Here is a 9,532-nt window from a genome sequence, read left to right as displayed (position 1 = left end):
GGTCTTTCCTGCCAGCTTTTTGGTGGTGTCATACAGGTCTTTCAGATTCCCATGTCTAGCTGCTTTTTCTGCTTCTAATGCAAGGGCCTCTATGTAGTTCCTCTTGTCTGTCTTCAAGCTTTCTTTCACATTCGTATTTGCTTCCCTGTACTCCCTGTTTCCCTGTTTGTGCCTTCACTTTCTCTGCTCTTGTACGACTGCTGTTTAGAGCTGCCTTCTTTTCTTTCCTCTCCTTCACCTTCTTTATTGACTCTGCTGATATCCAAGCCTTGTGGTTATCTTTCTGCGCTCCCAGTGCTACATTGCAGGTTGTGATTACGGCTTCCTTTACTACCTTCCACATCCCATCTATGTTTCTTTCCTCACCTTCTTCATCTAGCTCTTGCAGAGCATGAAAATTGTTCTTTAGTTCGATCTTGAATTTCTCTGCTGCTGCTGGATCTCTTAATAGTGCTGTGTTGAATTTCTTTCTCTGGTTCTTCTCACCTGTCCAGTTTCTCCTCAACTTCAATTGGACTTTGGCAACGAGAAGATGGTGGTCTGATGCTACGTCAGCTCCTCTTTTGGCTCGTACATCTAGGAGGGACCTCCTAAACTTCTTTGTGACACATACATGGTCTATTTGGTTCTCAGTGGAGAGGTCCGGTGATACCCATGTGGCTTTGTGTACTCGCCTGTGAGGGAAGACACTTCCTCTGATGACAAGGTTGTTATTTGCACATAGTTCTACAAATCTCTCTCCATTTTCGTTCATCTCTCCTAGACCATGCTGCCCCATTATTCTCTCATAGCCTCTGTTGTTACTTCCAATTTTTGCATTGAGGTCTCCCATTAAGATGGTAATCTCTCTTCCTGAGTATCTCTGGATGATGGTCTGAATTCTGCTATATAATTCGTCCTTGCTCTCTTCGTCACTAACGTTGGTTGGGGCATAGCACTGAATGATGTTCATGTTTATTCTTTCCTTCTTTGTTTTGAATGTCACTGCTATTGCTCTCGAGCCATGTGCCTCCCATCCCATGAGTGCTCTCTGAGCAGCCTTGGACAGCATCAAAGCGACTCCCTGGGTGGTGTGCATTGTCCTCCTCATGGCCTGAGTACAGCAGCAGCTCTCCTGTGACGAGCCTCTTCTGTCCAGAACCCGTCCACCTTGATTCACTAATTCCAAGTATGGCAAGGTTGTACTTCTTCATCTCGGTGGCAACTTGTGCGGTCTTTCAAGCTTCGAACATGGTCCTTACGTTCCATGTACCGATGGTGGTTGTAACACCGGTTGAAAGGATGATTTTCGGCAGAGTGGCTTCCAGGTGCATCCGGCTTTCACCACCCTGCGTCATAAATCCTTCTGACGAAGGTCCATCTTCTCTCTGGGGCGGGATATCTTGATTTACTCTTGTTTACGTATCTGTAACAGGTATTGTTTTATGGGGTGGGGTTGTTAGCCCCACGCCCAACCCCCAACCTGGAGGACCGTGTTTTGCTTTTAGTCGGACCTCTACCCTAAAACCTGCCCGGCTTGGTAAGACCTGCCAGGGGTATAACCCCCGCCGGTATAGCCTCCAGGGCCATGGAAGTACACAAGCCTCCCCACCACGGCAAGGTAACAACACAGAGGGAAGTTTCTAGAATTGTTTCTAGAATGTATGAAACATTTTTGTTGTATTTTTCTTATTTCGTCATTGTGGCTCAGAACACACACACACTGACAGTGACGGAACACTTCTGCTTTCAGTCTAACGCTTTAAAAAAAAAAAGTGCGAGAGAGAGAGAGAGAGAGAGAGAGAGAGAGAGAGGCTTATTCTCTCTGGAGTAGTTATGGTCATTACCACTGTGCTGCATTATTCTCTTTGTCTAGGTTCTGAGGTCTTTCGTAATCATAAATAATCTAATATCAAAACTGCAATGCACATAGTTAGCACAGGACGATACATACATTTCCAAACAAGAGACTGACCACTAGATGGAGCTGTGTGGAGCAGAGTGTTGACTGTTTTTGATAATATCACAGCAATCAGATCTGGCCATTTTTTAAGTCAAGTTAAAACTAGTCTGTTACCGTTATAAAAAAACAAACACATAAAGAGGTCAATTGAAGAAGTCTAAAATAATCATTTTGGTAGGCACTTTCTTCCTGTATCATTTGCTGCAGCCTAGAACAGTTTACTTCCCTGTCAGATCTTCATTTGGTGCCATGATATATGTCAGGATAGTGGAAAGGTAAGAGCTTCTTAAGATATATTTATTTACATGTATTTAGTCAAACTTGCGTCGTGAAAGTTAGAACGTTATGAAGCGTTAGACAATGTTCCAGGAAGTATGCTTCAAATATCACTGCACCACTGACTTTGTATCCAGTATTATTTATGATCTAACACACATGCTGTACTAAACAAGTGGGATCTACTTCTGATAGTAAATCTGTTGGATCTAAAACGTTTAGGGTTTGCTGTTGGTGATGATGAGCTGTGTGACATCTCTTTCTGTGGTGATTCTGCTCACAAATCAAGGTAAATTAAACATTTGTGTCTATTTTCCTGTTTTTTCTTCCCTGCGATTTAACTGTCTCCCACATTTAAAAGATGAGTTTTTACATGTTGTTAACTAATTCATTTGAAATATTCAATATATATATTCAAAATATATTGAATATTGAATTGAATTATCAATTGATAATTGAGTGTGCATATGTTTGTGTGTGTGTGTGTGTGTGTGTCTGTGTGTGTATGTTTGTGTGTTTTTGAGGAGCTAACCATGCTGAGTTTTGAGTTCAGTTAGTAAATAGGCAACAGCTCACTAAAAAGAGTTTTACTTTGCAAAGTGCTGTAGTAAATGAGACAGAGTTTGCTGTAAGAGTCTTACTGTGCTGATTGCTGAGTTCAGATGGTAAAAGAGCAACACTAGCTGCTCTGAGCATTAATAGAAGCAGCTCTTGTGATTGACTGACATACAGGAACAGTATCGTTTTAAACTCTCCATGATGCCAGTTTGCCACCTGTAATCACGTTGTCACAGCTAGGACATAAACAAATTCCCGCCACGGGAAGAAGGCTGTTATCCTAAATGTGATTTATATCATTCTCAAAAACGAACTTCTGCATCATGTGAAGCAGACACGTTGACTTCACTATTTATTAAGATATTTTAAATATGGAATGTTCAATGCCTTATCGCGCTGATGTGTCCGGGCCCGACCCGAGCCCGGTATTATTTGTCCGAACCCGGTCCGACCCGCCGGGTCTCGTCGGGTTCCGACTGCCCGGGTCGGGTATCCAACCTCTAATGCGCACACATCATTAATTTTTCTCAGTCTCACTTGTAATTTGTAAATGACTTGAAGGAGGAGGGAGACAGGATGTGGGCTTAATCTCTGCATGGTCTTCAGCTTACTAGAGCTGCAACGATTAGTCGATTATGAAAAATTGTCGACGATGATTTTTATTGTCGACGCGTCATAAAATATATATAAAAAAAAATTAAATGTAATTTTTTTTTATTTTTTTTGGCAGACGCTAGCAGAGCTACCGGTAATTTTCATTCGGCATTGCAATGCACTATAGGAAGTGCGAAATAGTGCATCTTTAACTAATAATAATTGACCATCATTGAGAAAAATGGAACATAATCTGCAAATAGCCTAGCATACAACTCATGCACCGTTTTCTTTGCCCTCCGTTCTCGTACCTTCATGTGCTGCATATCAGAAATGGCCGACTGAAAAGCAAATTATTCTGAGAAATATTCTGAGACGGCTCATGTTACCATGGAAACAATAAACAAAGCTAGCTTTAGTAGCTGCTGCATATGAGATAAGGCTAACAGAAAAGTTGTCATTTTTCTCAATGATGGTCAATTATTAGTAGTTAAAGAAGCACTATTCCAGTATTTCAAAGAGAATGAGCTGTGGGAGCACAAGAACAGTGAGTGTCTAGCAGCAATTATCATAGACATATATGATGTATCTTTAACTTATAGTAAGGTTTAAGCTTACATGTTGGAAAACAGAACGTCTCATGGAGGATGCTTGCTAACGCTTTTTCATTTATGTTAAGTGCAATGTAGTAAATCAGTGAATTATCAGAGTAGCCTGTATTTTCGTTTGTTCTGAATAGTTAACCTCCTCCACTTAGCATTCTTCAAACAAAAGATTGTGGAAAAAATATATATGTCATAAGTTGAATTTGAATGTCACTTGCAGCCCAATTATTCTTGCGTTATTTTGCACTTGCAGAGGCTTGATTGCTAATTTGAGTTACTTTTAAAACTTTATTTGCACTTTCTCTTTACTTTTAAAAGCATATTTGCACTTTAATTTGTATTACTATTTAATTTATGTATTATGATTACATTTGTTACTCAAATACATTTGAAATTCAAATTCCAACATTTTGAGTCTTTATTTTAATTTGCTGGAAATAATCATTAGATTAGTCGATTAATCGAAAAAATAGTCGATAGATTAATCGATTACCAAAATAATCATTAGTTGCAGCCCTACAGCTTACAACACATGCCCTCTTCACACCACCTTCCATTTTACTTCAGACATTTTGTCGGTTGGTTTAACATTGCAGATTTAGAACCTCAACATAGTCATATTATAGTAATGAAGGGCTGTTAGCATGCTAGTCATATCTGCCCATGCTCTTCAAAGAGTCTTGTCCTCAGGCATAGCTTACTTAGGCAATCTAATACTGCTGTTAGACCCTTTGCTAATATGACATTTTTTAACGATGCATTGTATGTGTTTTCTGTTGTAGGTGTGTGTGATGAGGAGTGGAGTGTCACTTACCGGCCTGAGAGCACCTGTGCTTTTGTGGGGGATTCAGTGACCATGTCCTGCTCTTACACCCACCCCAGTGACCTGACTATCACTGAAGTTTACTGGACAAAACAACTCGCTAATGATACTCTTCCTATTCATGAGGACCCAGAGTACAGCAACAGAATCAGTGAGGATTGTAAACAGGGAAATAAAAGATGTAATTTACGTATAGACTCATTGACTAAATTAGATTTTGGTGAGTATTACTGCAGGATAACAACAAGCTATGTAGGCCAGAACTGGACTGGAAGACCAGGGATTTATCTGGATGTTAAAGGTAAATACAAATAAAACAGCAGTATGCTTGTGTAATATTTATCTTCTTTGTATATGTGTGTTTGTATATGAATGTGTGTGTTTTTGTGTTTGTGTGTGCATGCCTGTGTGTGTGTGTTTGTTTGTGTGTGTGTGTGTGTGTGTGTGTGTGTGTGTGTGTGTGTGTGTGTGTGTGTGTGTGTATTTGTGTGTGTGAACACAGCCTGCAGTGGTTTATGTCTGTCAGTCTTGTATGTCTTAGGTAAATGGAAACACACTCTTGTTCTGCATGTGTTAAACCTCTCCTCTTAGTGACACATGTAATGGTCTCTCACACAGACCCCCCACAGACATCAGTGTCCATCAGTCCCCATGGTAACATACAGGAAGGCACAGACGTGACTCTGACCTGCACCAGCACATCTGATCTACCAGTGAGGAGCTACAGCTGGCACAAGACTGGTAGCCGTGGAGCTCAGGGGACTGGAAAAACATACACCATCAAACACATCACACCTGAAGACATTGGACAATATTACTCTATTTCAAAATATGAATGTGGCTTCCTATTCTCATCTACTCATCTCCAGGTTTTATGTAAGTAGCCAGTATGACACTTTGGAAAAATCAGCTACATTTTGTAGCAGGTGACTTCAGATATTATGGACTTTATTATTCTTTGTATTAGTACATTTAGTTTCAAGATATATTTGGGGTTGGAGTTAGCTTTTGGCATAGTGATAACACTATCTATAGAAAAAAGAGAAAGGAGGCACAGTCAAAAGATAGAGGTGCTAGAATCATCGAAGTTTATCGAAAGTGAATAGACACCCTCTCCAATTAGTCCACATTATGTAGTAATAACACATGAGGACTTTTACATAGTGGTTTGGCATGTTGATGGTATGCAGATCCTCCAAAGAACACAAGAATCGAGTCTGATCCATCAGGTGAGAAAACTGAGGGAAGCACAGTGACTCTGACCTGCATGAGTGAAGCTGACCCACCAGTACACACATACACCTGGATCAAGAAGAGTGGAGCTGTAGAACTGAAATCAGGAAAGGAGAAGACACATAGTCAGCAAGATCCGTTCTGAGGACCGTGGAGAGAATCTCATCAAGTTTGTTGATTTGGGACAAGCTGAAGTTGATGATTACTTTTGTTACTTTGTCCCATTTAGATTCCCCAAAGCACACCACAGTATTCACTACACCTTCAGGTGTGATAACCAAGGGCAGTTCAGTGACTCTGACCTGCAGCAGTGATGCCAACCCAACAGTGGAGAACTACACCTGGTTTAAGGTGAACGAGTCCACTCCAGTAGGATCAGGACAGCAGTACAGCATCACTAACATCAGCTCTGAGGATGGAGGACAGTACTACTGTGAGGCCAAGAATACATATGGAGCTGAGGACTCTACTGCTGTGTCAATCATGGAAGGTATCAGTGATGGAGGACAGTACTACTGTGAGACGAGGAATACATATGGAGTTGGGAACTCATCTATTGTGTCAGTCATAGTTGAAGGTATCAGTGCATCTCTATCTCTCTGTGCTTACGATAATAACTGCTTAAGAAGTCTTTACTTAACTTGTGAATGTTCTCCCCACCTTCCTCATGTCACATGTGTCTGTAGCAGGAGAGCAGAGTCCTGCAATGACTGCTGTGATAACAGTCTCTGTCTGTGGACTACTGGGTCTCTTCTGTGGGGTTTTCTGGCTGAGGTGAGTGGCTGTGACAGAGAGAATCGAGTGTGTCCAAGTTGGTCTGAGCGTAGATGTGTTTAATGCCATTTTAAGGACAAACAGCAGTTTTAAATGAGGGCACTAGTGAATGATGCCTTTTACTGAAAATATCATGACATGTTTTCTTTGTTGTGGTTGCAGCAAGAAATGCAAGAAAGAGATGTTGGCAAAAGGAAGGAATGAACAGGTGAGACAGAGGCACTTATATATATTATACAAAGCACTTATAAAAGACACAGATTTTGCCAGAGATAAATAAACAGGAAATAACGTATAACTGCACTGGCACCGTAAAGGACTGCTCAGCACGGCCATCGTCAAATTAAGAGACAGCTGCTGGGGGGGGGGTTACAAACACTTGTAAAGAGACACAGATAAGTAAAGAAATAAATAAATAAATGTTACATAAATGTTAAATAAATACATTTTACAGGTTACAAAACACTTATAAAGAGACACAGATTTTGCCAGAGATAAATAAACAGGAAATGACGTACTAACCGCACTGGCACCATAAAGGACTGCTCAGCACAGTTATCGTCAAACTAAGAGACAGCTGCTGGGGCGGGGGGGATACAAACACTTGAAAAGAGACAGAGATAAGTAAATAAATAAATGTTCCATAAATGTTAAATAAATACATTTTACAGTGAGTGATGAGTGAGATCAAAGAGGTATGTCTTGAGTGCATGTTTAAAGGTTTCAACCGTTTCAGCCATTCTTAGGTATTCTGGCAGAGTGTTCCAAAGGCTGGGGGCATAGAAACTAAAAGCTGCTTCCCCATGTCTCTTTGTCCTGGCTTTTGGAACTGTTAGGTTGGCTATTTCTGTCTTCTTTGTAAGGATGCCGGTGATTCTGTTGGCAATACCCAAACGGAGAACCCTAACACCATCCAGATGACTTCAGCTGGCCAGAGTCTGAAAACCAACACCATGCAACCTGATGCAGTTTATCAAGGCCTGGATCCCAACACCATCCAACCTGATGCAGTTTATCAAGGCCTGGATCCCAACACCACACAACCTGATGCAGTTTATCAGAACCTGAACCCCAACACCACCAAACCTGATGCCGTTTATCAAGGCCTGGACCCCAACACCATCCAACCTGATGCAGTTTATCAGAGCCTGAACCCCAACACCACCCAACCTGATGCAGTTTATCAGAGCCTGGACCCCAACACCACCCAACCTGATGCAGTTTATCAGAGTCTAAACCCCAACACCAACCAACCTGATGCAGTTTACCAGAGCCTGAACCCCAACACCACCTAACCTGAGCAAGTCTACCAAACCCTAAAGAAAAATACCTCTAAATCTCGTTCTGTCATCCTCATCCACAAATGCACAATTCCCATAACATGATTGTGTAAGAAAAAATATAAGAGCTCAGTCCTGAAGCATGACTGCACCCATTTTGTTGAGAAACATGTTTTAGCTCATTGCTATGGATTCTAATACAGGTTTGTAAAGAGTAGAAATAGTTTTTTTTCTGTTGTTTTGTTTGAATAATTCAGTTGACAGTATAGTGCAGATCGACTTAAATAATTAGTGTTTCCTTTCCCGGCAATATTGTAGGAATCACTCTGCTATTCTTGACTACTGGGTAGCCCATGGCATCCATAGTGTAATGCATTTGATGTTTAAATAATTGGCAGTGCATTGTTTTCTTTTTTGTTTGTTTGTGTGTTTGTGTTTGTGTGTTTGTGTGTGTGTTCATTTGTGTGTGTGTGTGTGTGTGTGTTTGTGTGTGTGTGTCTGTGTGTGTGTGTGTGTGTGTGTGTGTGTGTGTGTTTGTGTGTGTGTGTGTATTTATGGCTGATTTTCTGATATTTTGTTTCTCACCTGCAGTAATTGCAGTATTTGGCTCCATCGACATGTAAACGACAGACTCGTGAATATTTATAGTTCTCCTTCGGTTGGTGGGTGACGCAAAGCAATACAAAAAAAAAAGATGGCGGACCAAACTCCGTAGATGGTCGTATTTGTACATAAAAGCTGTTTGTTTCACATTTTTTTGCTTCAATTTTTTTTAAGTTACAGAGAAATATACACTGTGCAATGTAAAAACCCTGTTATTGTAACTGAAAAATAAGGCTGAGGGGATTTGCGAGGTGTCTGAGCCAGCTATCTAATGTTAGCATGCTACTACTCACAAGGTAAACAGCGATTTATTGACGGATTGACGGAGACGGATAGTTACAAAATTAGAGGGGGTTCTCGTCAGGCCAAGGAGAAGGTTTGCCACGAAGGAGAGGGCGAAAAGGGCGACCATGAATTGGGCTGAAGGGGAACCCATGTAAACCAGCCGATGGTCTGGTGAAAGAGCATAGCAACACAAATAATGCACATTCTAGAAAAGTTTGTATCTGAAAGTAATTTTTTCATTTCTTTTCAATGCTGTCATTAGGAGTCATTATGTCATTATGCTTTTACTAAATAGACGCTCTCTGCCTAGCCATTTTTTAACCATGACATATAGTAAACATATAGGAGTCCCGTTTTAAGGAGTTTTTTGCTTTACTTTTTAAAGATTTATTGTATTAATATTTCTAACTTTGCTCAATTTTCATAAAGATGTGTTTTCCATTATTTGGTCAATAAAATCAATTAAGCTGTTTGCTTTACAGTCTTGAGTGTTATTCTCATTCTCCATTTCCACACAGTACAGATGATTGTCATGTGGTGTCTCTAGAGTCCATGATCA

The 9,532-nt window shown here is 40.6% G+C and overlaps 1 protein-coding gene across 2 annotated transcripts in view; it reads left to right on the top strand.

Moving 5' to 3' along the window:
* LOC105907747 (B-cell receptor CD22-like) overlaps positions 1–8,352 on the top strand; it is an 11,370-nt gene extending 3,018 nt beyond the window's left edge. The window contains exons 2-8 of one of the 2 annotated variants that reach the window (XM_031561823.1): positions 2,441–2,507; positions 4,758–5,099; positions 5,417–5,674; positions 6,261–6,608; positions 6,718–6,805; positions 6,968–7,013; positions 7,669–8,352. In XM_031561823.1, coding sequence (XP_031417683.1) covers positions 2,441–2,507; positions 4,758–5,099; positions 5,417–5,674; positions 6,261–6,608; positions 6,718–6,805; positions 6,968–7,013; positions 7,669–8,100 — 1,581 coding nt within the window. In that variant the 3' untranslated portion in view covers positions 8,101–8,352. Of the gene's footprint in view, positions 1–2,440; positions 2,508–4,757; positions 5,100–5,416; positions 5,675–6,260; positions 6,609–6,717; positions 6,806–6,967; positions 7,014–7,641 lie in introns of both variants that reach the window. The other variant, XM_031561822.1, reaches the window with a different exon arrangement.
* The last annotated feature ends 1,180 nt before the right edge of the window (positions 8,353–9,532 follow it).

The sequence above is a fragment of the Clupea harengus genome, chromosome 24 (assembly GCF_900700415.2).
Source record: "Clupea harengus chromosome 24, Ch_v2.0.2, whole genome shotgun sequence".
NCBI lineage: Eukaryota > Metazoa > Chordata > Actinopteri > Clupeiformes > Clupeidae > Clupea > Clupea harengus.
This window is presented reverse-complemented; position numbering and strand designations above follow the sequence as displayed.